This window comes from Eschrichtius robustus, chromosome 18 (assembly GCF_028021215.1).
Source record: "Eschrichtius robustus isolate mEscRob2 chromosome 18, mEscRob2.pri, whole genome shotgun sequence".
Lineage (NCBI taxonomy): Eukaryota > Metazoa > Chordata > Mammalia > Artiodactyla > Eschrichtiidae > Eschrichtius > Eschrichtius robustus.
The window spans coordinates 49,288,834-49,316,783 of record NC_090841.1 but is presented as its reverse complement, the minus strand read 5'-3'; the positions used below and the strand labels follow the sequence as shown (position 1 = coordinate 49,316,783).

The 27,950-nt window shown below is 38.2% G+C and overlaps 1 protein-coding gene across 8 annotated transcripts in view; it reads left to right on the top strand.

The window, feature by feature from the left end:
- Positions 1–27,950, top strand: part of KLF12 (KLF transcription factor 12) — a 460,572-nt gene that overhangs the window by 318,608 nt on the left and 114,014 nt on the right. For all 8 annotated transcript variants that reach the window (XM_068526890.1, XM_068526894.1, XM_068526888.1 and 5 more), the window contains one exon: positions 23,024–23,159. In XM_068526890.1, coding sequence (XP_068382991.1) covers positions 23,024–23,159 — 136 coding nt within the window. The remainder of the gene's footprint in view (positions 1–23,023; positions 23,160–27,950) is intronic.

Below are 27,950 nucleotides of genomic sequence, written 5' to 3'. Positions count from 1 at the left end.
TCATTTTTCACCACACTTGAAAAGTTTTCTCTGATAATATTTAACACATTGAACATTAACATACTGGATCTTGAAATATAATATCTTTCCTTTCCTCTATAGTTTCCTTTTTTAAGAACAAGTTTTTTCTCTCCTGAAGTCATGTTCTATTTAAATATAAAGCTTCTAATTTCAAATAGTACAGGTGCTGTTATGCTGCAAGGAAATTCTTATTTTACATATCAGATTGCAGATATTTATAGGATTCTTTTGATGATGTTTGGACTTATATACTCATTGCAAGAAACCTTTGGTTATTGGATGGATATATCTATATAGAGAGAGATATAGATATCTATCCTTATCTGGATATATCTATATAGATACAGTTATTTTTTGCAAATGGGCATTTTACCTAGTGACTCTTAAGACCTGGAAAGAACAAATGAAAGAAGGAAGAATATAAGATCCAAAAGGGAAACTTGCTCTTAGAATCCTTGCCAGCACTGTTTTAAATTGGCTTTTTAATTATTTATAACCCTCTGGCTGTGGTTTCTGTCTCCCGATTTTTTCTCACTCCCTCAACAATAATTCTTTTTCTATTCCAAGCTCTGTTACTATTTTCTCAGCCCCTTCTCTCTGCCCGTTCTCCATTGTTAATGGAGAATTTGATTAACTGTTCTTCCACTTTGTGTTCTTTACAAAAGAACACATTGATATTTGTCTTTCCTTCTAATAAATAAAAGAAGAGCTACCAATTTACAGAATAATCGTCACGTACTCCATCTTTCCTCCAGCCACCTTCATGTGGGGAGAATGCTACTTTGATCATTGGCCAGTTGTATGTGTTTTTCATGACCAGGTGTCTTCACCATCGTTTGTCTTCATTTTATCAACAAATGTTTTATGGACCAGTTATATGGCCAGAAATGTCACTATGGCGATTTTTAAAATAACTTCTGTTAAAAGCCTGCTTTTTAGTGTACAATACACTAAAATGATACTGTTCACACTGTGAGTCGTTTTCCTGTTGATGAATCTTGAAATCAGTTTATTAGCTGATAATCAGCATTTTAACAAAATCAAATAGGATGGAATTGATTAAGAAATATGAGAGTATCACCCAAATAAGTATCGTATCATGAAACTTTTACTTCCATACATGCAAATGCAATACTGTGTGTGTCTGTATACTGTCTGTGTACTGAGTCATATTGAAATACGTATTTCTTACTGTAGTTGCTGTCTAAAAAGTTTGAACGAGACTGCATGGAGTTCCGTCACCTTTAATTCAGATTCTTCCCTCTTGCTTTCTCTTTTTTTCCATCTCCCTCTCTAATACCCTTCTTGATTCCACCTGCTTTTCTCTACCCTCACACTCTCCCATCTCCCCTCCCTTTCTGTCTTCTTTCTCCTCCCAGGTGTCCTTCTCCATCTCCTTCCACCCTTCACCATTCTACCTCTTCTTGAAGCTTGATTCTTCTTTCTCTTCTATATGTAACCAAATCACCTGTCCCAGAAGTGATGTATTATGGAACTAAGCAACCTATATTGAAAATGATAGCCTTTGTACTGCCATCTAGTCGTGGAATTTTAAAATAATGTGAACGGAAAGAGTTGGAGGACCTCTACGGAATCAAGTTATTTCTTCTGTGATTGCTCTCGGGTTTTCCCAGCTGGTTTAGGGTTGTCAGGGAGTGCAGTGAATATGCTCTTTTAAAGTGAAACTTGAACATGAATTTGAAACCTAACTTATCTACTTTGTTTTAAGAAGCATCCCTTCTACTCACTTGTCCTACTTCCCATCCTGCACATTTGTATGTGACTTCTGTTTGGTAGAAGTAAAATGCTACTTTCTATGTATCTGTGCTTAGTTCTTTTTGTAACTGTGGATTGTGTTTGTTGGGTTAGTGGACGCACGTATATGCCGACTTGTGAACCATTAAGTTTTATTGAATGTCATAGAGAAAAAATAAAAAGAGAGTTATGTCTGGGACGGCAGGACTGCAGGAAGACAGAAAATAGGAGAATTTGGTGAAACTGATAACTGGGAGTAGCCCTTGGAGCATTCATCAGAGAACCGCCTTCTCAATAGCTAGGGACTTAGGAAAAGCTCAGTAGAAACGGAGTAGAATTCGAAAGATATTCCCATGGTATATGGGTTTCTCAGTTTCTCAGTGCGAGAAAGACCTAGTGGGACTGGGGTGACCTACAATAAGAATAAACTTGTCTGTTGACAAAAACTGTAGTTGCTTATATAATGCAGTATATATTATTATAAATCCTCACTCACAGGATAAAATAGGCTGACATCTCCCAAAATCCATCTGGGCCTCATTAGCTACAATTTTTTCAACACATTGCGTTGTGCCTGACACTAGTCAATGTTCAGTAAATACTTAGTGAATGAACAAATGAATTAATTAATGTAGGTGCAGTGTTTTATATGAGGTGCTCAGTTAGAATGCCATGGCCAGTGCTGGTGTCTAGTCCTAAACTCTAAACATAAAAGGAACCTTTCCCTGTATGGTGAGGTAGAAGAAGCAACAACATAAAGTGGAAACCAGCAGGGTTCCTCATATCCCCACAGTGTGGATCCTACCAGCCCTCCCCGCCAGGCTGTTGCCATTCCACTGAATATGTCTCATGTCTCAGCCAGCATTTCCATGGATTTTCATGATGACAACTCTCCCTTTATCCACGTAGTTTCCTTTTCCTGGACGGCCTTTTCTTTCTCTGGAAAAAGACCTGGTTCAGATGCCTTCTTTTCTAGAAAGACACATACCAAATTGTATTACAATTTATGCCGTACATATACACATACACATAGATATACATATATGTAAAATATATTCTCTTGGCTCAATATATTTGGCTCAAATATATTATATATAATATAAAACTTTATTATAATGGTATCTATATCATGGCCTTACTGCTTTGTCCAGTGTCTGGCACACAATGAACAATAAATGTTTGCAGAATGAATGAATATCATTCCCAGAGCTGTTACTCTCTTATGTCAGTGGGCCATCTGTCATTCCCTGGTGTTTTTGAGTATATTGTTTCTTCTGTTTCCCAAGTTTGTTTTATTTCATTGCGTTTAATATTGAAGAATAATATTTGGTGGTATATTATAGATGCTTGATATGATTTAGGTTTTAATGTTTTCTGGAGTTGAACCCCTGTGGGTGAGACATACTCTTATGGCTTCTGAACAGTCTTAATGAAAAGATATTGCTGTATGAAAATTACAGCCAGTTCTTATTTATTGTTTTACTCTCAGGTAAAATAGTTTACCTGTGAAACTAGGATAAATAATGGCTTTGATTGGATCTAGGCAATTAATAGAGTCTGTGAGGTTTCTTAGGTAATAGTAATGCCAATTGCATTTCCCAGTCAGGGTGAAACAAATTACACCTCCTATCCCATTGCAGTTAATTGTGTCAGCATCACACTACCATTAAAATCTCAATAAAATCTGAAAACTGTGGAGTATGGATAATCCCACTATAAATTGTAATAAAAATTACCCCTCCAGACTCTGTATTCTCTCCATGAAGTTCATAGACACTGTCTCTTTGTACGTAAAGTTTTATGAAATAAATCGACCAGTTTCTCCTGTCCTTACCAGATAGCAAGCTGTTTGGATTTAAAAGCTGATAACGGTACAGTCAGTTTTTGGTGTTTGCAGTGCATTTTAAAAACATAAGTTTCATCTAACAAACCTTGAGTAGAAGGAAAATGCTACTTTTACTTGCACTATGCACCGAATGTCTCTTTGTGAGAAAGAATAAATGACATTTTTACCATGGTGGGGCCCGTTTGTTGCAGCCATAAAACAAAGATTTCGTTTCTTTCCACCAATCTCTAATTTTAAAGGTATATTAAGCAAACCCAAGCACAAATCTAAAACAGCTTTGCTGAATTGCTTCAAATTTTCTGCGTTTAGAAGGAATTGTCAATTTCATGATTGCATTTTTGTCTCATCTGTGCTAAATCCAAGAGCTCCCTAATCATCTCTGGTGTGGCCTTTGTTAGGAGTAGATGTTTTGCCAGTCCTCGATAAACACAGAGCCCTTTAAAACAGAGGAAACCCTCCAGAGACTTAGGCTGTAAATCTGCAAAGAACATGAATTAGACTCTGGAGGAAGTCATATGTTATAATAAAGGTAAAGTAGGTAGCATTGACGTGAAAGTTAAAGAAGCATAAGGCTTTGCTACTTGGAGTAGGCAGAAGTATTCCAGCCAAGGAAAAGAGTGAACAATGAGGACAGAGAATAAAGGGTACATAAAGAATGAAGAATAGTGGAGCTTTACTGAATCTTAGTATAAGGCGCGCACACACACACGCACACACACAAACACACACACACGGCATAGGGTATAACATATACATTGCATACGTGAATATACTATGAATTACTTATAGGGGAGGACCTGAGATTCTCCTTCTCTGAAAGAGAAAGGCTTTTTAACTCTTAGTTTAGATGCACTTCTTACATCCTTTGTGAATATGACTCTTCCTGCTGTGTGTAGAGAGGAAATAGTGAATAAAAATGGCAAAAGAAAAATATAGGAGAGGTATATTTCTCAATTTTTATTTTTATAACTCATGTCCCCTGAAATGTTGTCTCAATAGATTTTTTTATGTATTCCCAATAGCCACAAAAACTGTAGCATTTCACTTTCTGTAGTTTTCCTTAGGAAAAGAAGTTACTGATTTTGCATTACCAATCTACAGATGCTCGAAACCCTCTGAGATTCTCATCTGCCAACCCCCCTGTCCAAATAGGAAATTCCCTTCATCTGTAGGTGGACTAAGGGCAAAAGAGTGGCAGCTAACAAAGGAGGTGTCAAAATTATTATTAAGATAAGAACTTGAAAAATCACAGCAAGGTCTTTTGGGATTGCAGTAAATAGGCTTACACAGCTCTTTAGTCCTTGGAGGTAATACTTTATTACAGCATAATAATTGCTTTTGAAATAATGACCATTAGTAATGAAGGAAATGCTGAATTATGGTTAGTCTATTTGAAGTAGGAGACAAAGTATGTAATAAATCTTGTATTTACTAAAAATCATTTAAATAATTAACCTTTATTGAACGCTTATATGTTCTTTGTGCTTTACATACATCAATCATCTTTTAAGTCTTACAGTATAACCAGTGTATAGGTATTATTGCCTGTCTTTTACAGATAAGAAAACTGAGACTCATGTACCTTCCTCTACTTCTTATAAGGTCACAGCTTATTAGTGATAGAGCCTTGAATAAAATCACAACTTTTTAATACTTTTGCCATACTTTGCCATAATTAAAAAGGCGTGCCTTAGTTATCTGGCGAATTTGTCAATATTAAATACCCCAATTTCATATTTTTTCAAATTAGGTACATTGTATTTTTAAATCATTTTATTTTTGTCAAGGTGTAAAATGTTACATATGAAATTATCTATATATAAAATCAAGTATGGGCCTCCCTGGTGGCGCAGTGGTTGAGAATCTGCCTGCCAATGCAGGGGACACGGGTTCGAGCCCTGGTCTGGGAGGATCCCACATGCCGCGGAGCAACTAGGCCCGTGAGCCACAACTACTGAGCCTGCGCGTCTGGAGCCTGTGCTCCGCAACAAGAGAGGCCGCGACAGTGAGAGGCCCGCGCACCGCGATGAAGAGTGGCCCCCGCTTGCCACAACTAGAGAAAGCCCTCGCACAGAAACGAAGACCCAACACAGCCAAAAATAAAATAAATAAATAAATAAATAAAAATTAAAAACAAAACAAAACAAAAATTAAAAAACAGACAACGCTATACACTCTTAAACTTTAAAAAAAATAAAAATAAAAAAAATAAAATCAAGTATGTATATGAATTGCATGAGGTAATTCCACGTTGCTAAATATTGACATTATGGTACCATTATGTACTTCCATTTTCTCCAGCATCTCGCAGCATTGAAAACAACAGCCTCGAGCTATAGGTTAACATTTCCTAGGTGCAGGGCAATTTTGTCAAAGTGTGGTTCACTGAGTTTCAGAGATCGACATCTGTGTCATTTTTCGACATATCTGGTTCCTGCCTGGAGCTCTCGTGAGCAGGGAATTGGTTAGACAGACATATACAACACAGCTGTGACTGTTCTGTCTTGCCTCGCTCTGGTAGTGGTTATTTTCTGAAAAACACAAGGGGAAACTACAAAATAAAGATACAGCCAGCGTTTATTAGTATCGTTATAATTATATTTATTTTTCTTACATTAATGAGTTCAATAAAATTCTGAGCACTAGCCAATAGCTAATAATCATTACAACATTACAGCTTTAGAATTATCCTAGCTTATGTAGCAGATGTTCCAAAATGCCTTCTTTTGAATTGGAAAATAAATTCCATAAAATGTGTGTTTGGTTAACAGAGAATAGCTTCAAAGTAAGATCTGACATTTTCCAGTTTTTGTGTCAGTTTCTCTTCAGAGTCTCATATACTATTTTTCTGTGTTTCTGTATCAATAGTTCTCTTACTGTTTTATGAAGTTTAGCAGAGAGTAAAATATCTTGTATGCTTTCCAAAATTGATTGGTATCATGATACGTGCTAGCAAGTAGATATTAAATATTTTCCAGCATATTCTCGAAGTCATGGTTGTCATGGAACATGACCCATTTCTCATCTAACAAATGGGCACTAACTGGTGAGCCCTTGCTTCCTGGCATCGTTGTGCCCATTGGTATGATCTACAGTAATCAAGGTACTATATACATCCAATTTATTACCTCATTATTTACCTTGCAAGTAGGACAACTTATTAACAGGCCCCTTTATTTCCTTCCTTGGCCAGTTGTGATCATTCTTCATGTTAATCACCACAATAAGCCCCTCACACTTAAAAAGTAAACCCTTTTTCAGCTGTAACTTAAACTAGTTTTACCTATAGAATTTTGCATGATCTGATATAAGTGGAAAGTTACAACTTTTTCAGTTCATAAGTCTAAATAAGCCACTGAATGGTTTATAGTGATCTTTCAGTGTCATGCTCTGTATTTTTAATTATAATTTTGGTAAACACTGAGACTAGAGTTATGCTTAATCAGCAGGAGTAAGCTGTCACACTCAGACTCTACTTGTTAACACTACTTATTCCATACCTCATTCCAGAGACCATATAAGGAATATTGGCCATGTTATTACTATTCAGCCAGTGGGTGGTTTATTTAGAGGGGCTTTGCATATTTGTAAGGTACAGGGTGCAGTGGTCATCTCTTATCTGGGCATGTTAGAATGCATTCGAAGAAGAGCTTGGAACTGTACCTTATTTAAGCATGTATATATAGATATAAATACATGAGACATATGTATGTATATATATTCATATTATAAAAAGATACCACCTAGAAACTGTTGTATTTAATACTTTGTAAACTAAATGAAATTAGTTGACTCATTATATAAACTTCTTGAATTTTTTTCCCTATATTGTACCATTTAAATAAGGGGAAAAGTCTTCATATTTATGAATTATTGAACGAATATGATGAGTATAAAAACCATTTATTTTCTTTCTTGCTTTCTTTTTCTTTTACAAAACTAAATAAATTTGAACTACCAGATTAAAATTTTAAAAAAATATTTAATTCTTATTTGTTTACACTTTTGCCTTACCCAGGAAATTATCCAATGTATTCCTTTCCGTTCACGTACTCATTTGATTAATGCACATTTATGATTCAGCCACAAGTTCAATGCACAGACAATGCCCACAAGAAGTGCATAGTCAAGTGGATGAAGGAGACAAGCATAGTGAGACAAGTGCTGTAATACAGATAAGTGTAGACTCACAGTGATATATCATAAAGGAGCACGAAGCTGGGGGGTTGGAAGGGGGTGGTCATGACTTCAGGAGAAGGGTGTTTCTCAGAGGAAAGTGTTACTTATATTATCCACATAAATGAGGAAGGAAAGGCAATTAAAAAAAAAAGATGCAACGTCCTGGAAATATGAAAGAGCATACTGCGTCCTGGTAGGTAGGGAGATTATACAAGTAGATAGGTTGGTATGGTTCAAGTGAAGGGTGTTTGCCAGAAATGGAAATGGGGTTCCAGGGGTATCCATGGATCTGGTCATCACAGCCCTGGTGTGCCAAACTCAAGAGTCTGTATTTACCAAACACCTATTATGGAGACAGACTTGTAAGTAGATGGGAGTAACATTGGTAATTTTCAAATTTGTGGATGAAGGACTGAAATAGTGACAATAAAGGAAAGGAGAAAAGTTAGGAGGCTATTTTGGGAAGCCACGTAAGAATTCCCAAAGGCCATTGCGGAGGCAGTATGAATTGGACATCTGATGGACAGAACTCATTGCCCAAATGGATGTCAAGGATGAAGGAAAAAATAAATCTAGGCTAGTTCCCAGGTTCTTGTTTTGGCAATGTTGAGAAAATTCTTCAGTGGAACAATATATGAATTGAAAGATTGTACTGAGAATTTTACCCAGAAAACAAGGCAAAGTAAAAAAAAATTGACAAAAATATGAAAGAAAAGTTAAGGGCATGAATTGAAGTGCTCCAACATTTATCTAAAAGGACTTCTATAAAATAGGAATAGATAGAATACGATATTCAAAAAAGCGGTGTTCAGAGGAAGATCTGAGAATTTTGGAGAATTAAGGGATGACATGAATCCTAGACTATAGACAAGTCAGTAAAAATAAATCCACATCTAGACACATAGCAGGGAAACTGTCAAGCATGAGTCATAAAGAAAATCTCAAAAGCTTTTCTACAGAGGAATTAAAGAATGACAGAGGGTGTCAACAAAAACAAATGCTGGAAAGCAATGCCGTAGTCTCTTCAAAGCACCGGGTGAGGGATCCTAGAATTCTGTTCTCAGCAAAAGTCAATTCAACTGACAGTAAAATGAAGAAAATTTTCAAACATATATTGACTAAGTTTACCACCCACACAAATATGCTGAAAGAAGTAAAGGATATGTTTTTGAAAGAAGAAAAAACCTGAAAGGAAAGGTGAGCTTAGAACTGGTTTTAAAGATATAGATGAATATCTGCATAAAGAGATATATTTTAATTAACTCCCTAACACTGAAACATGAACCAGAATTTTGGACTATAATGAAAAAGAACTTGGGGAAGGTGGGAATGTTCACTGGGCTGAGTCCTTCTTGTGTTTGGGAGAAGAGATACATGGAATGACTTGAGCAGAATTTTAAATGAAAAGACTATAAATAAATCTCAAATGTAATGTGAAATTGTAGAATATGATATTATATATGGTTTTTATAGAGCAAAACTGCATTGGTGGTTGTTCATTGATACATACAGAGTTAAAGCATTAAAATTTATATACACTAGGACACTATGGAAGAGGGAAACAAAATAGGGGAAAAAATGCAAAGAGGCAACTCTGTGATATTTTACTTTTTTTAATGATCTGAAAGAAATACTGTGAATGTTGAGATTTTTTAATCTTTTGGGAGATTAAATAGGTGATTATCATATATGTGTGTGGAATTTCTTAAAAATGGCATCAAAGAAAAGCTGTAAATAATTTAACTCAATTTTATAAGCAAGTGTATGAGAGAGCAACTGTTGGGTCATATGTGACATGGCTCTTCCTATTTTATCTTCCTTTTTTTAAAAATTTTTTCTATTGTTTTTTTTTTAACATCTTTATTGGAGTGTAATTGCTTTACAATGGTGTGTTAGTTTCTGCTGTATAACAAAGTGAATCAGCTATATGTATACATATATCCCCATATCCCCTCCCTCTTGCGTCTCCCTCCCACCCTCCCTATCACACCCCTCTAGGTGGTCACAAAGCACCAAACTGATCTCCCTGTGCTATGCAGCTGCTTCCGACTAGCTATCTATTTTACATTTGGTAGTGTATATATGTCAATGCTACTCTCTCACTTCGTCCCAGCTTACCCTTCCACCACCCCCACCCCGTGTCCTCAAGTCCATTCTCTACGTCTGCATCTTTATCCTTTATTCCTTTATTCATCAGAACCATTTTTTTTTTTTTTAGATTCCATATATATGTGTTAGCATATGGTGTTTGTTTTTCTCTTTCTGAATTACTTCAGTCTGTGTGACAGACTATTTTTAGTGATGTCCATCCACCTCACTACAAATAACTCAGTTTTGTTTCTTTTTATGGCTAATATTCCATTGTCTATATGTGCCACATCTTCTTTATCCATTCATCTGTTCATGGGCATTTAGGTTGCTTCCATGTCCTGGCTATTGTAAATAGTGCTGAAGTGAACATTGGGGTGTATGTGTCTTTTTGAATTATGGTTTTCTCAGGGTATATGCCCAGTAGTGGGATTGCTGGGTCGTATGGTAGTTCTACTTTTAGTTTTTTAAGGAACCTGCATACTGTTCTCCATAGTGGCTGTATCAATTTACATTCCCACCAACAGTGCGAGAGGGTTCCCTTCTCTCCACACCCTCTCCAGCATTTATCGTTTGTAGATTTTTTGATGATGGCCATTCTGACCGGTGTGAGGTGATACCTCATTGTGGTTTTGATTTGCATTTCTCTAATGATTAGTGATACTGAGCATCCTTTCATGTGTTTGTTGGCAATCTGTATATCTTCTTTGCAGAAATGTCTGTTTAGGTCTTCAGCCCATTTTTGGATTAGGTTGTTTCTTTTTTTGATATTGAGCTGCATGAGCGGCTTGTATATTTTGGAGATTAATACTTTGTCAGTTGCTTTGTTTGCAAATGTCTTCTCCCATTCTGAGGGTTGTCTTTTCGTCTTGTTTATGGTTTCCTTTGCTGTGCAAAAGCTTTTAAGTTTCATTAGGGCCCATTTGTTTATTTTTGTTTTTATTTCTATTTCTCTAGGAGGTGGGTCAAAAAGGATCTTGCTGTGATTTTTATGTCAAAGATGGTTGGATGGGAGAGACAATGGGAGGAAACAGTTTTCAGGATTTGAAGTGGTTGAAGGAGAAAAAAGGAATAACAATACCGAATAGTTGCTTTGGTCCTTGACATCTTACTTAATTGGTAGTGTGAATGGGGTAGACACAGAGGAAGAGCTCTATTTTTAGCATACTAATGTGCATGGATTATAATGAGCCATCCGGGCTTCTCAGATCTCTGCTTGGCCTCAGGGCGAGCTAATGCTTAGTGCTGAGGAGGTGACTTTGGCAACTTTGGTGAAGGAAATCAGGGTACATGACATTCAGAATGCATACTGTTAGAGCATTATACATTTTAGAAGTCATCCGAACATAAATGTCAGTAGTTCTTACCAAAAAGAAAAATCTATTTTTCTTTATTACTATATTCAAAGAAAACAATATCAAATATTTGTGTTTGTTTAACATCTAAGCATACTGACCTCAAGCACGACACAATCTACCAGACATTGGCTTGGGAAAGTCCGAGACCTTACCCTCCGCGATAGCCCTTATCTTCTTCTCCTCACAGAACCGAGATGGGCTTTCGTAAAGAAGTTAGTGTAAACCCAGTTGAAAGTTAAGAACGCTAAAAAGACAAGTGTATGCCTTTTACGCCCTCTCCCAATATAGCGTGTATTAATTAGCATATATTGTTTCACCTGGCCTGTCTCTAGGTAGAATTATGAGTTTGACCTTGTTCTTGGAGTCATTTCTGGAGAGAGCGCCCCCTGCCTGTATGGGCTCCTTCCCTGACCATGTTTGAGGGTAGAGTCCCCGCGCTCAGGAAGGGGTCTGTGCAAATGAGCCCCAAAGTAGTGGTTGTACCCGAAGACAAAGGAAGTTATGATTCCATTTCCAGGTGGTAGGGATCTCAGTGGCATTCTCAGAGACTAGGTAATTTATCATCCCCAAGGGGGGCTTTTAGGCAAAGCATCAAAATAACATCTCTTTAAAAACAAACAAACAAACCCCCCAAACAGAGAATGCATGCTTCTTAGGGATTGAGGGGAACTAATAGAATTGTCCTTTCTTCTAAAAGCATATCAAACATAGAATTGATATGGAAAACACCTTTAATCCAGTTTTGCAGAGCAAATATTTCTCTTTGGAGTTTGCATAAAATGAGGATGTGAGCAAACACATCCTTCAGCCTAGGTTGAAACAGAGGAAGAAAATGTAACAATACTTGCTTTTTGGCCCAAAGATATTTACAGGTCATTTTCGAGTAGTTATTCATCCCAGGTTAGGATGAAGCCAAACAATGCACTGCAAAGAGAAGAGTTAGCACCGACTTTTGCCATCATAAAAAAAATTATATTTCGGGATTTTAACACAGTAGACCCTGGCATCGACAGGTAGAACATCTAAGATGTTGGCTTTTCACAAGTATCCCTAGAAGTCTGTTATGTAGTACCTATATTTTGCTAAGTCACAAGTTAAAACTTTTTCTAACAAGTCACGTGAACATGGGAGTCAGTTCATGCCTGAGCCTCCAAACTACAGGACTCATTTCAGCGATGCTTTGTGCTCTCTACCTGTGGCCCACACAGTAACGCTAGTGAGTTGCTGGGGGGAGAGGCGTGTGTGTGGGTATGTGGGTAAATTGCTAAATGAGAAAGAAAACTTTAATAAAATTTTAAAAAATATGATGGGAAGGTGTGCACAAGAGATACATAACTCTGGATGGAAATGTATTACAGGGTATGTGGACAAGTGTGCCCATTCCCAAAGCCAAGGGTGGAGAGAATTTTAAGAAGAGGGTGGAAGTGAAAGTGAAGAGGCATAACCAATGGTCTTGAAAGCTGCAGAGAGATCCAACAGCGTGTGTCAGTAATTTACAAATTTGAGGATTTTTAATAGTCTTGGAACAAATCTTCAAGAATTCCAAAGGTCTACTGTATGTCTAATAGGATGAATTAAGTCACTGTTACATATCATGACTTACTTTTAATCTGGCAGGTTTAAGTATATTGTAAAATGAGGCGCAGAAAGCAAACCATTTGAAGAGGGGTTAGAGCAATAGTAACATTGATTCGAAACATGCGGTGGTACTTTTATGTGCCAACTTTTTTAACCATTTTACTTTGAAACTAGCAAAGAATCTTTCTTTGTAAGTGTACGTCATTTCCATGCCAACTAACTATACAGAGCTTAGTTGATATAGAAACAGAACTATTAAGTTCAAGGTAGATTTTCTGCCATTTCTGAAGTATTTCTTTTCTTATATCTAAGCACCTTATATTTAAATCGAGGATCATGATTTAGTGGTATTAAAATCATTATAGCAGATCTCGATCTGTTTCTTGCAAGATTCAATTGTACCCAGGTGACGAACCAGAAAACACAGAGCGGAAAGACCAACTAAGTGAAATAAGAAAAGTGAATTAAAATGCCACGGATTAATGCCTAAAATCATCTTCTTTGTGCCTTACGGATGAAAATGAGTTTGATGATCTCATTATGCACCATATGTACTCACCACAAATTCACTTTATTATTAAGTATTCTAAATCATCTCTGACTAAAGTAGATTCAGTTTTGAATAAATCAATTGGAGCTGGTTAGGTTGGGTTTTGAGCAGTTGTAATGAATTGAGAAAATGGAAAGGTAGTGGGAAATAGTGGTATAGTGATATCTCAGGGGACTCCTAGAGTTCAGGGCTCTTGGCTGACGCTGGAGAGTTACATAAGGTTAGTGTAAGTATAGGGTAAAACCCCACTTATTAATGGAAAATTTTATGAATTTTTAATCACAAAAGCCCTTTGTGCGCTAAGGCATACTTCCAGTGAACACAAGACAATTGTAAATCTCTATTCATTTTCTTTTTGTAAGTAAGAAAAGTAGTTTTAGTCATGATTCTTTAGAAAATGAAACCCTAGTTGCTGTTGTGATAATCTCAACAAGCATTAATTTTAAGCTGTATTTTAAAGCATTGAATTCCTTTATTGCAGTTTCCAAGCAGTAACTCATATTATAGAAATGATAGGTATGTTGATGTATTTAAAATATTTTCCTGAAAGGAAAGAAAAGCCTGTTAATTGTAATTTAGCTTAAAAAGTGAAGAAAAACTGAGAACATTTTCATTCCCATGTTATCCTGTGATCTATACAAACCAAAAAATATATAGACTTATCTAAGACTTCATAGAGGAATAGAAATTTAATGATTGTGACTTTCCCCCCACAAATGTTAATATTAGAATATAAGCCAGAATGTCATTTTTAAAATAAAATGTGAAATATACACTTTTATCATTATACTGCGGAATCTTTTGCCAGCTGGGAACCACTGTGATCATTTCAAGTAGAGATCTGCATTTATTACCATCATCTTCATCAGTAAATGTTACTTTTGACTGTGTACAAGGGAATGTAATCAATATGGTCTCTCCTTTCAAGGAGTAGATGGAATAAAAAGGGATGTAAAATAAGTACATGCTTAAGTATAATTCAAAATGGGAAGTGCAAGAGTGCCATGAAAATATTTAAGTACAAAATATGGGTATTTTTTAAAAAGGAAAGTTTACATTTTTTTAGAAAATGAAAAGAAGGTTGATGAAGGAAGGTTTTTTGTTGACTGAATTGTGGGTAGAAGGGAATACCCATATGTAGCTGGATTCAGGGGCTTTGCAGATAAGACACATAAGCGTTCCAAATGAAAAATGAAATTGTAGAATGGTTAGTGGGCACTGCTGAACCTTATTTGTTGACGTGGTGGGGAAAATTCAAGGCTTTCAAATGAAGAGTGATTTGAGGAAAGTCCTGCATTCATTTAATTACTATAGAAATACTATAGAAGACAAATGTATGTAGCAGTACTTTGAGGGAGTTTATTGAGTTTATTATGAAAAGAAAGGAAGGGGGTCCAGAAAAACTGTGGGGTAAAAGCAGTAGCAATTAGCAGCTGGTTGAATGAAGGGGACACACATGAGATGATGAGAGCTCTGAACCTGGGTGACCAGGAGAATGATGGGTCTTTCCATTGAGACTTGAAAGAAGAATAGGACTGGAGTTTGAAATGACTTTCCGACAGTCAGGTGAAGTAGGATGCTGGAAATATAAATGTAAATAAACTGGGGTTTAGGGCAGAGGTTAGAGACGGGAACATGAATTTGGTGTTCATCTCCACTGAGATAGTAATTGAAATTGTAGAAATTGTGGAATTGTCTGGAATTGCTGAGAAGGTCACCAATAAAGAGAGGCAGAAATAAGAAGGTAGGTAGTGGAGTCTGAAGGGGAAACTAACATTTAGGTATATACAGAGAGAGGAGATGAAGAAGGTAAGAGGGAGAGAGACCCAAGAGAATTAAACAGTCTACAGCAGAGTCAGCAAATGCTTTCACCAAAAGGCCAGGTGGTATTTTACAGTGAGCCATATGGTTTCTGTGACAACTACTCAACTCTGCCATTTGAGCCCTAAAACGGCCAGAGACCAAATCATGAGCATGATGGAATAAAACTTTATTTATAAAAGCAGGTGGCAAGCCTCAGTGTGCCCACCCCTGAAATCAAGGGAGGAGAGAGATTTAAGAAGAGGCTGCAAGTGAAAATGAAGAGAGATAACCAACAGTCTTGAAAGGTGCAGAGAGGTCCGATGGCATTATCACTGAGAAGGGGACCTTGCACTAGGGAATTATAAGAACATTATGAGGTTATTTTTTAATATAATGGGGGCAGAAGCCATAACACCGACAAATGTGCAGAGAGGAATTGGGAAAAAAATGAGTAAGTTGCGTATTGTATCTACAGAGTACCAACATCCCAGGATTTGCATAATTGATTGGATTTTTAAATCTCCATTGGGGGTTATCTAAACAATCACAGTTACTACTATGTAGAGGCATAGTCACATTAGCAGTAACAAAAGTAAAGAAAGTAAGAAACAGCGCACAGTGGAAACATCAGTAAGTAGAGTGCGACCCAGGAGAGCTGGTTCTGATCTTGGAGTCCACCGGCCTTTGAGTCAAGCTTTATTTACTTACACATTTTTCTCTCATCATCTATCTTGATATGCTAGAAAAATCAAGTATGTATTTGCGCAACTGATACTCTGAAACCAAATGAGGTGAGAACATCAGTTGTACAAATGTGTTATGAAAAGCCTGCTTCATAGCCCTGCAGGTAATAAAGTTCTACCTAAGTTTTAATTGACTATGTGCGGCCAGCATGAGGTGACCAAAGAGAGAAAAGCTAGTGCAGTTTTTAGGGAATATTAATATCACTGATGATTCTCCTGCAGGTATCTCCATCTGGATCTCCCCCTGTGCTTGTATAGCCAGGGTTATTCTGATCAAATGACATAACTTAGATCCTGTCATCCTTTTACTTAATCTTTCCCAGTGGCTTCCTTTCCCACCCAGAAACAAAACTCAAAATCCTTCCACTGGCCATCAAGGCCTTTGTGCCCACCCTCCTCTGTCTGGCCTCATGCACTTTGCTCTCCGTGTATCAGCTCCAGCTATAACCTCCTTGCAGGTCCTCAGGCACGTAAAACCTGCTCCCACCTCAGAGCCTTTGCACGTATTGTTTGTTCTGCCTGGAATATCCCACCCCCATCCACCGAAATAAATAAGCCACATCTGCAAGCCTCCCTCAGCTCCCCCAGGTCCTGGCTCAGGTGTCACCTTCTCCGTGAGACCTTCCTGGCCACCCTGTCTGAAATTGTCCACCTGCCTCTCAGCGACCCCTACCCTCCCTTCCCTGTTTTATTTTCTCCATGGCACTTACTGTCTAACAGAGGATGTGGTTTTCTTATTTATTGATTTTTGTTATCTCTCTCTCCCCCCCTTGGCCCCAGTACGAAACCAGGAATTTTTATCTACCTTATTCTCTCCTTTCTCCCCAACACTCAGAAGAGTGCTTGGTACCTCATAGGTACCCAATAAACATCTGTTGACTGAATACAAATCTTCCTTGACTTAAGATGGGGTTACATCCCGATGAACCCACCATAAGCTGAAGATATCTTAAGTCAAAAATGCATTTAATGCACCTTACCTACGGGCCATCATGGCTCAACCTCGCCTGCCTTAAACGTGCTGAGAGCACTTGTTAGCTTTCAGTTGGGCAGAATCATGTAACACAAAGCCTACTTTATGATAAAGTGTTGAACATCTCATGTAGTTTGCTGAACACTGTACTGAAAGTGAAAACCAGGACGGTTGTAAGTGTACCGGTCGTGAAGAGTTGTGATTGGGTGGCCAACCGGGAGCTGGGGCGCACTGCTCTGCACAGAATCATGACAGAGTCTGGCAGGGCATGTTGCTAGCCCGGGAAAAGAGCAGAGTTCAAAGTGCAGTTTCTAATGAATGCATATTGCTTTCACTCCATTGTAAAGTCGAAAAATCGTAACTCAAACCATCTTAAGTATGGAATGTTTGGATTAAAAGAAGTAGTGGTTTAAGGTATTACTCAATATATATTCTCTAGTAGTATTTTCAGTTTAGGTGCATTTAAAAAGAAAAATGCTTGATTTGAATAAGTCCAGGGGAAGATGAGGGTTTTGTAAATAGTATTATATCGATATAAGGGAAGGCTGAAGGAGTACTAAACTTACTGCCAGGGTGAAACAGAATGATGACTGACTGCTAAGTGCCAGGCAGGGTACTTAAACACTTTGCATATATTATCTCATTTACTGCTCACAGCAGCAGTGGCAGGGGAAGAAAACTGAGGGTTAGTGGTGGGCAATCAATTGCCCAAGGCCAGATGGCTGTAAATGACAAGTGGCAGGGCCAGAAGTCTCACCCATGTTCTCTGAAGCCAGAGCCATGTTTTTATTCTAAAAAAACCTCTGTGACTGTCATTTTTGGAGCATTCCTACATTGAAAGTGCTGAAGGAGGACTCTTCTACTCTGGGATGCTAGGAATTCTCCCCCCTATACATTCATTTTCCATTTCCACCCCCCCCCCATCCTCCCACTGCCCTTGTTTCTAGGGAAGCAGCGGCCCTCCTGGAAACCAAGGTTTCTGTAACTGGGGCACGCTTCAGCCTTGGCAGGGCGAGCAATGAGGGCATCTGCAGGTCGCAGGCAGCCTGACAGTGGCCGACAGGGGAAGAGAAAGGCTGGCAGCACTGCAGCTGCCCACCTGACTGCCTCACCCCGCTTCCATCCACGTGCACCCCTCTCCCCTCCAGCCCTGATGGGCGGAGGTGAAGGCGACTGAATGCATTCCTTCTGGTTAGGAAACGTTAGTCTGTAAATTTCCATGTGTGTTCAAAGATGGTTGTATTATACATAGTAAATATGGTGACTTACGGGAAAGCTTCTTTTCCTTTAAGAATAGCTGAATGGACCAGTTCCTTCCCAAGGAAGTTAGAAGAGCACCTAGCCTGAGGTGACGGAGGTGAGAATGGACGTTGATGCCACCGTGTCTGTGTCAGTCCACTGTTACGTGGGGGGAAAGTAAAGTTTACATGTTTCATGTGAGTTCTAGAAAGACAAACATAGGAAGTGTAGCTTTGGGTGATCATGTACCTGGGAGTTCTGCCCATCTGAGCCTCCTGTGAACTATGAACTTGGGTAGGAAAGCTTTGTTCACTAGAGCAATAATGCGAACTCATGGCCCCTTTTCCCATAGAAGCCTGTGTGAGGCACGGTCAAGGATCAAAGAAGACGCTTCTAAAGACAAAATACCTGTAAATACATTTTGCACATTTTGGATTAAGAAGTAAATAATGTAAAATAACATGTGGCATTTATTTTCCTTTATTGTATTAATAGCCCACTTAAATATATGCCACTGAAGGCCAGATTACCTCTTGGGAGGGAAATAGAGAGGAATGTGATAGGCTGACTATAATTGTAGCAGAGGTTTCTCCACATCGTTGCCAGGAAATTACTGGAAGGAGCTGGGAGAGTGGCTGGTATTGAAACCGTGCACCTCAGGTTGGGACTTGAACCCATGTGGCTGGGACTCGAACCCGGCCAAAACCCACAGTCTTCCAACTGAGATCACACACCTGGTGTCAGGACTTAATGAAGCTCAGGTTCTTGATGTCTCATCGCAGAAAGAATTCAGCGAGAGACAAAGTGATGGGTAAGAAGTGGATTTATTTAGAGAGAAGCACACTCCGCAGACAGAGTGTGGGCCATCTCAGAAGGTGAGAAAGGCACCAGGGTATGGGGGTTGTCAGTTTTTATAGGGGAGGGTAATTTCATAGGCTAATGAGTGGGAGGAGTATTCCAGCTATTTTGGGATGGGGCAGAGATTTCCAGGAATTGGGCCACTGCCCACTTTTTGATCCTTATGGCCCATCTTGGAACTGTCATGGCGCCTGTGGGTGTGTCATTTAGCTTGCTGATGTGTTACAGTGAGTGTATAGTGAGGCTCAAGGTCTAGTGGAAGTCAGCTTGTCCGCCATCTTGGACCCATTTGGTTCTAGTTTATGTCATGTCCTCGGGCTGTGTCATTCTTTCAAAGGCTGTGCCCTGCCCCCCTTCCCTCCTGTGTCAGTACATTGATTTTTGTATTGCTGTGTAACAAATCACTCCCAAATTTAGTAGATTAAAATAGCAACTATTTTATTTGCTCACAGTTCTGTGAGTCAAAAGTTTGGAATGGGTTTAGCCGGGGTGTTCTCACGCTAGTCAGTCCTATGAACGTGGTCATCTGGTGGCTGGAATGTGTCCGCTCAGTCTAAAGTGACTTCAAGTCATCGAGCCAAGGCCAGAGTCACGGTGGGAAGGAGCCCCACGAGAGCATGGCTACAGGGAGACAAGATTCATCGGGATGATCTTTACAATAACATTGACTATAGGTGGCTGTTTGAAAGGGTAGATAGGTTCAACTTCAGGTGTTGGGGGTTCTGCAGTTATCTTCCCAAGATTGTGTGACATGGGCCGTGTTCCCCAGTACCTCCACCTCGGGGATGACACTTCCACCAGCAATGAGCTGGGGTACCCACCAGTGTCTGATCCCTTTTTCATTTAAGAGGAATAAAATCTCAAATGTAAATTCTTTTCAGATGCTTATAGTTCTCTGGCTGCTCTCTTACTTCGGGAAATAGGTATGTTTTTGGTTCTGGTGCCCAGGTAACTTTTCTATTTTCTCTGCATGGGCACCCCAAAGAATTGGTATTCCCTAAATGAGCTGAGAAACTCAAAGACTAATGGAGGTTAACTAGGATAAATGTCCCTACCCCACATTTAATAAAAATAGAGTGGAATTATGCGAGTATGTAGATAAGCTAATCATCTGACCTAATCAGCAATGCACATCTTAAGAAGCTTTTCTAATTACTTCCTCGACTTGGCTGAAGGTAACGGGTAAAAAGAGTTTCCCAGCATGACGGCAGCAGATGTATTTCATAATATTTTTTGAAACTATTGGAAAGAAATCCTCAATTATAATGTTCCTGAAAAGTACATCAAAAAAGACATCATAGTTAACATATTTTAAACTTTCGTTAAGATAGAAACATAACATAATTTAGATGATCAACTCCTCACACCAGTTATTTGGAATCTGTCATACAGCGAGACTAACTTTCACAGCCAAATTGCTTATTGGTTAACTGCCTGTGTCTTCCTTGAGTTGTATTACTTACCTATGAGAGCTCTAGTTGGCTTGCTCAAAATGGGACCAAAATATTCTCTTTTCTCTGGCTATTTGTTAATTTGATATCTTGGCAAAGGAGTCTTCGTGCATGGTGTTTCAGGAACTTTAAATGTTAAATTGTTGATGTTTACAGGTGTATGTAACACCACACAGTATGAGATTTGGAAGCCTAGCTAGGTCTATTGCTCATTTTCTTGGTTGAATTTGAGCAGTTGTGAACGATTGTTAAATGAATCATTTTACAGTGAGATGGGCCCAGAGGAAACTTATCTATGAATTCCTGGTTGAAATGCCTGTATCATCTCTGTGTCTTGGGCTCCTTGAGTGCTGGTTGTTCATCTTTACCTTCCATTCTGTGAGCTGCTCAGTATCTTTCCAGTACATTCGTTTAATATAAGTTAGCCCGAGCCAGTTTCTGTTGCCTGTAGCCAAAATAAACCTTAAATGGTCTGATGCCTTCAGTGCCTTTGGAATGACTGAATACTTAAGTAGCTCTCTGTTATTGCATAATTGTGGAACTGGTTACTTTCCTCTACAAAGAGTTTCTCCAACATCCCTCTCCTAAGAAATCTCTAGAGATCAGATGGAAAAGAAAGTCTTTGTCCCACCATGTGGTAAAAAGACAACATTCAAGGACTCTTAATGAGCGTCACTGCATAATTCATTCCTGGCGTTGGAGTGAGTGAGTGCTGTATTGGTGGAAGTTACGAGTGCTGAGTCACATGACAGTGAATTGTTTTATTTGAGGATAGAACCAGAAAAGATGGATAATCGAATGTGTGATTTAATTTCGTTGCTAGTGACTTTGAAACTGGAACATAGTTACCCAATTGAAAGTCATCAGATGTAACACCGTTACGTCCAAACTCTTAAATCTCTAGGTCAAAGTTTCTCAGCCTGGTGCTATTGACGTTTTAGACTGGTGCATTCTTTGTCATGGGGCACTGACTGTCCTGTGTTTTGTAGAATGTCTAGCAGCATCCTTGGCTTCTGCCTTCTGGGTACCAGTAGCATTCCCCCTTCCTTCAAGTTATGACAAATCAGTGTGTCTCTAGACATTGCCAGATGTCTTTTGGAGGGGGGCAAATTTGTCATCAGCAAAGGACCACTGCTTTAGATTAGTTTCATTATTTTCTCTTTAATTTAGCCAACATTTACCAAACACTTCCACCATTCAAAGTACATTTTCGTGTTGAGACTTACAGGCAGAATGTATGTCAGGTATACTCACGCCCTAGGTTCAACAGATATTCGCTCCTTCCTAACCAAGTTTAGTTAGAAATATATCAAAACTCTCTAGGTATAGTGTTTCTGTTCATATGGTAAGTATTAGGTAGAATCACGAGAAATTGTCTTTTGTGGTTTAAAAAATGGGACAATATCAGCATTTTCCTGTGGCTCTACCTAATGTCTGATGCACAGTAACAACAAGAAAAAAAATGATTTGAGAAAAAAAAAATGAAACTGTAAATGTACCCGAATGTCATTGTAACCACGATTTTAAGTGTATTTTGCTTTTCTTTACAGCTAGTGGTGGTTTCAGAAATCTTTTGTAGGCAGCTTGGAAGAGCAGGCTGAGGGAGCCGGCTGAGGGTTGAAGTCATATATTTTAGCAATGCAATTATGTAGCTAGCGCAGTACTTTTAATTTAGAAGGTGTGCTTCTTCCGTGCCTGAGGTGAGAGGGCTGATGGAAATCCTAGACGGTGGTTGCTAAAGCTGTTCATGAAGAGAAGGAGGTGGAAATGAAATCTATTTTTTAAAATATACATTAATACATTAAATGTTGATGGTAATCCTCTCGTTTAAAAGGATCTGATGGTCCCAATCAACAGGAGTCAGAACATCAGGCTATTTCCTGCTTCGGCAAGTTTGCAGTGGGAGGAGGATATTATCTAGAAAATGCATTTTTGGAAAATGAGATCAGCATAGAGATGAAGGGCACTTTCTAGCACATGTAAACACAGTTAAAATGCTACTACTTCAGTCCTTTTCCTGCACTCAGCTCTCCACTTAGAACAACAATGAACTGTGGGCAAGGATTCACTGTAGTATGAAGAATACCTAAACCTTTATGTTAGTCTTGTAAACCTTGTTGTTCTTTAAGCTTCTGATGGGAGCTATAAGCAAATAAAACCTTCTCTCCCTCCTGCTCTCCACCTTCCAGGGAAAGCGCTAATGTGCAGCGAAATGGCCAGAACTCTGGCAGCAGAAGCCAGAAGAAGCCAGAGGGTAGAACAGTAACTCATGAGCTACCTAATCAGCTTCTGACCACTCAGAAGCTGGTAATGTTGTGGATTTTACAGTTTCTATTCCATAATCATCCCCTGAAACTACGGAGAGCTGACGGAGGTTTTATAAATCAGGTGAACGAGGGAAAAGAGTCAGTGCGTGCTCAGTCCATAAAATACGTCGCCTTTCACGAATTCCTGGGATTTCTGGAGAATTCCATGTGTGTGATAGACACAGAAGAGACATTCCGTGCTTGATGTTGGTCCAGGACAAGGTTACCTTTCTGCACACTAATTTTAATTCATTATATATGCCTTTTTTTCCCAGCACAAATGGACCCCCGAGGCCTATCTCCCAGACAAAGTAAAAGTGACAGTGATGATGATGACCTGCCAAATGTGACCTTAGATAGCGTTAATGAAACTGGATCTACGGCCCTTTCCATAGCCAGAGCAGTACAAGAGTAAGTATCACCTTCTCAGGATGAAATAAGAATTGCCAAGGTGTTCAATGGATACTGGAAACAGCAGCACCTCCTGCTCCCCAGACATGTCATTCTAGCTCTGAACGGGCACACGTGTCGGCACCTTTCCATTCAGCCTTGTGTTCTTTGGGAGGAGATTAGGGGAAACGTGGAGTGTTTTACGTAGTTGAAATTTTGTATTTTGAATAGAAATGAGACTTCTTTTTTTAAGACTTCCCGCCCCTTCTCCTTAACTCTGAAAAAAAAAAAAAAATTGTTCTTTTCGAGTGTCACTATCTAATTCTCATCATGGTTTTCATTATTCATATAGAACAGTCGAGAGAAGTAAAATATGACAGGCGGTATTATCTTGTGTTGATAGGAAAGTACAGAACAGCTTTTTTGAAATTTAAAATTTGGAAGATACTGTGTTACCCCTTTGAAAAATTCAAATCATGTGTAATTTTTAAAGGGATCGTTTCTCACTCCTTTAACTGTAACACAGGGTTAGAGTTTAGCCCTTTTTCATTGAAAATAGCTGCTTTTTCATCGTCGATTCTGTGTCTAGAATTGCACCTGTGACTAGTCTATGTGTATTTTTTCTCTAGCGTAATTTTTAATAACATAATTTTAAAGAAGAGGAAGATTTAAATTAAGCCACTATTGCTGCCAACACAAAAGTTAATTAACACTTTACTTAAAATGATCTTAGTTACCTCCCATATATTAATTCTTTTTTCCCAGGTATTGACTAAATATCTACTCTGTTTCATGAATTAGGCCTTGAAATTAAAACAAAAAAAAAATTAGTAGGGCATTGTAGAATTTAAAGCCTATGTGTGTGTATATGTGAGGGTGTATAAAATGAATAATATAGCTCTGTGATAAATAGGTACTAGGTATATTATATATTAGAGGAAACAGGATATGGCAAATCTAATGAAATTGCGGTCAGAAAGACTTGGATTCAAGTTCACATTCAGTCACTTAATAGCCATGTGACATCTGGCAAGTTAACTAACCACCCTGAGATGTTTCTTCATCTGTAGTAAGAAAGAATGCGTACCTTACAGGACCATTGTGAGGGTGTGATACAGTTACAAGGCATGAAAATTAAATTGCAAAGTTTTGACAGATGAGAGCCTCAAGGGTGAAATTAATATTATTATTAGTGGTAGTAGTAACAATAATGGTAATAGTGTGTAGTGTAAGTACATGACAACTAGGAAATATAACTATTGCAAGTGTCATTATGCTGATTTTACAAATGAAGATACTGAGGATGAGAGAAGTTCAGTGTCTTCTCCAGAGTCATATAATAAGTGGTGACGAGACAAAGTTTAGGACTTCTAACTCCCAAAGCCTATCTTTTTCTCAAGAGTGCCTGTAATGTCTGTTACCAGTCATATTCTTCCACTTGAACATGCATAAAAACACTTTTTTCTCTCATTTGTTCCAATAACTGGTTGTACTAACTTCGTTTCTCCAAAGCCAATGTTAACCTGAAACGTTGGATCAGAAGGGTGGCTGAAATGATATTTAAGTGCTGGCGTGCCCGGTCACTTCATCACCAGTTCAGTGATCAGCCCAGTGATTGCGGTTTTGTGGGAGCTAAATCTTAAGATCAAGGATTCCATGCTCTCACCTGCAAAATTAGACTAAATGATGACAAGGTTCAATTCTGAGATGAATCATAAGTTTCATAGACATTTTAATCACACTGTTTTCCTGCACCATATAATATATACATAATTTGTGTGTGTGTGTTATAGATACGTGTGTTTCTGTAAGTTTGGCACTGTGATTACTAAAATCTAAGTTATGCTTACTCCATTTCGGGCTTATAGAGCAAATCATGGTATTAACGTCTTAAACATAACCATTTTTTGTGCTTTTAATATTATGTGCTGAGAATATAATAGTATATTTTAATATGAAACTTTTAATAGCAGCCTTAGGAACTGGAGCTTCATTTTCAACATAACCTCTCCGATTTGCTTTGTGAAAACATTTGTAAGCCCCACAATATTTTGTTCTGACTGTGCGTACGCCTGCCTTTATTACTATTACAAAAGTTGCATGTGTATCTAGGCAAGTGCCAGATTCATTATTCATGTAAGTGTTTTCATTAAATGATTAGTAAAGAATACTGAGCTGTCACTTGGGAAGCCCTAGAATGCCAGGACCCATCAATAGTTAATTAACCATCATTCAAGAAGGAGTATGTGTGTGTAAACGCTGAGAAGTGCTAAGATACTGTTAGATGAAGTGAAAAGAATGTTCTGCAGAGACCTCTTAAATATAGGTGTATTTCAAAACTTAAAACAATATGTTGAGGAAAGTTTTATTCTGGAATGAATAAGTATATAGTCCTTGTTAGAGAATTTTTTTTAAAATCTGTACTTAGGTTTACTCAAAGTTAACTTTCGGTGGATATGTCTTCCTGCTCTTAATTTCTCTGATTTTTAATGCATGTCTCTGTTTCACTATTAATTTCCCTTTCCTCTTTTTTCTGTTTGCCTTTGGATCTTGATGGCTTCTATTAACTCAAAAGCTGTCCAACAAACAAAAAAATTCCAGTATACTATGATCAATAAAATAATGCTTCAAATCATAAGAGGATTGAACATCATCTTGGCATGTACGAGATGAGAGGATTTCAAAAGACATCCGTGCATCTGTTTCTGGCACTTGCAGAACTTTCAGTTAGGTGAGAAGGATGTCTGCAGGTAGAGAGGTGGTAAAATCAAGGGTTTATGTGCAATAGAGGCAGCACATTTTAGAAGCCCTGGGCAACCGAAACACGTCTCTCCAATTAAAGCCATGGTTTAGGAGGGGTTTGAAGGCATGCCTCTTATCTCATTGGCCACCAGTGCAGTGTCAAGGAAGAAAGCGGGAAGATGAGAAAGGAAGATATTAGGAAAGACTGACACTAGAGAGGGACGAAACTGCCTTGTCCTAGGCCAGCCCTTCAAACAAGATCCTAACCCACAAGGTGACTCTCTCCAACTGAATCTCTTCTTTGTCTCCTTTCGCATTCGGGTTCATACCCTTGCCTCATGCCATAGTTTGAATTTTTAATTTGGTGGCTTACTTTGCTGACATTATTATATTTACATAGCATAAACCTTAATATGCTAATAAATGCTGTTTTTAAATATTTGGTATTATGAATTTTACTGGTTTTTAAAATGAACGTTTATTAAATCTTCAAGAAATTTTCCTTTGATTTGAAATGCAGAAGTTGTTAGCCAAAATTGCACCTCTCCCCGCCCCAATATATAATATTTAGATATTCTGGTCTTTGAATAAAAAGGAACAATGCTTGGTGGCTAGAGCTGCAACCTAAGTTCACTTCCATTTAAATAGATTTTTATAGCAAGGCTCCTGAGCTGTCCTTGAACCGATCATTGCAACTATTTTCATTGATTCACTTGCTTTTCGTTTATCAGCTCAGCCTCAGTGAATTCAGATAAATGGGAAGAACCGGCCATAGCGAGGCCTACAGACAGGCTCTACCCTTCTTGTATTTCAACTGTAGAGATACTGTCTGAGCCAGAGACAATGTATTCAAGTAATTCTGACAAAGCCAACTTCCAGCAATTCATAGAACGTCTGTTTTGCTTAGGTCTGGGGTTTCTTTTTTTTTTTTTTTCCTTTTCCCTCTGATGCTATAATAGGATCATTACCCTTAACTACTTGACAAACATAATTATGAAATAAGTGTTTGGAAAAAGAGGTACAGGCACAGGATTAGAGCAAATTATTATAATTAACTCTAACCCTAGGCAAAACAATGATATTTTTTAAATAGGTAAAATTTGGCTCTCTTACCCAGAGCCTCTAATTTCTGTACCCCTTTTTCTTCTTTTTTCTCTAACTCCAAACCTTCCTACTCCTCATTTCTTGATGCTGGTAGAATAATCAACTTCCTTCAAAGTAAAGTGTAAATGAATAAGAATATCTGAAAGAGCGCCCTCCTCAGAGGAATTAGTGTTTAACCAGGAACAAGCCTTAAACTGAAAGAATAAAGATCTAGACCTGATACTTTCAGTAAGAGTGAAGTGGGAAAGGGTGGAGTAGAGAGTGGGGGAAGCCGATGAAGATTTTAAGGAGATGGACCAGCTTTCCTCAGTGTCAGTTTTCGCAGAATTGGTAAATGCACGTGATTGTTTACCTCACACCATCTCTGAGTTCTCTGCCCTCTCTGATCTTGATTGTAACTGTCAGAGTGGAAAAGAAGCAACATACATTAGTAGCGTTAGTAGCTTTTTGCTTTGGTTAGTATCCCTAAAATTTGAACCTGTTAAAAGGATATTCTTTTTAAATAGTTCCTTGTCAATTACATTTAAGCTAATTAAAACACTGCCTTCCTCCCCCTGTTTTTATTATATTGCCTGTGTCAAGTGCCCTTCTTCTTTAAAGGAAAACAATTTGTGAATTCTGGAAATGAAGAGTCGAATCTTTATTTGCAGTTAGATGCTCTTTGAAAGAACAGATAGGGTAGCAAGTTGGATATCCTATTCCTTCAGATTCTGCTGCTGGCTCAAACATCATGGTTTTTAATTTAGAAGGTTGCATCTGATGATCAGAGAAGGGTCAGAAATCTTGGAGGTTTTTCGGTTTGGGTTTTTTGTGTGTGTTTTTCATTTTCCTTATTTTAAAATTCTTGATCCTTATTTCTGAATCTCCTCATGTGTAACTTTGTTAATGTCTTTTAAATTACAGTAGAGAAGAGTCCTAGAGATAAGGAAGAAAGAGAAAACAAAACTGTTACTGACTGACTTCTTT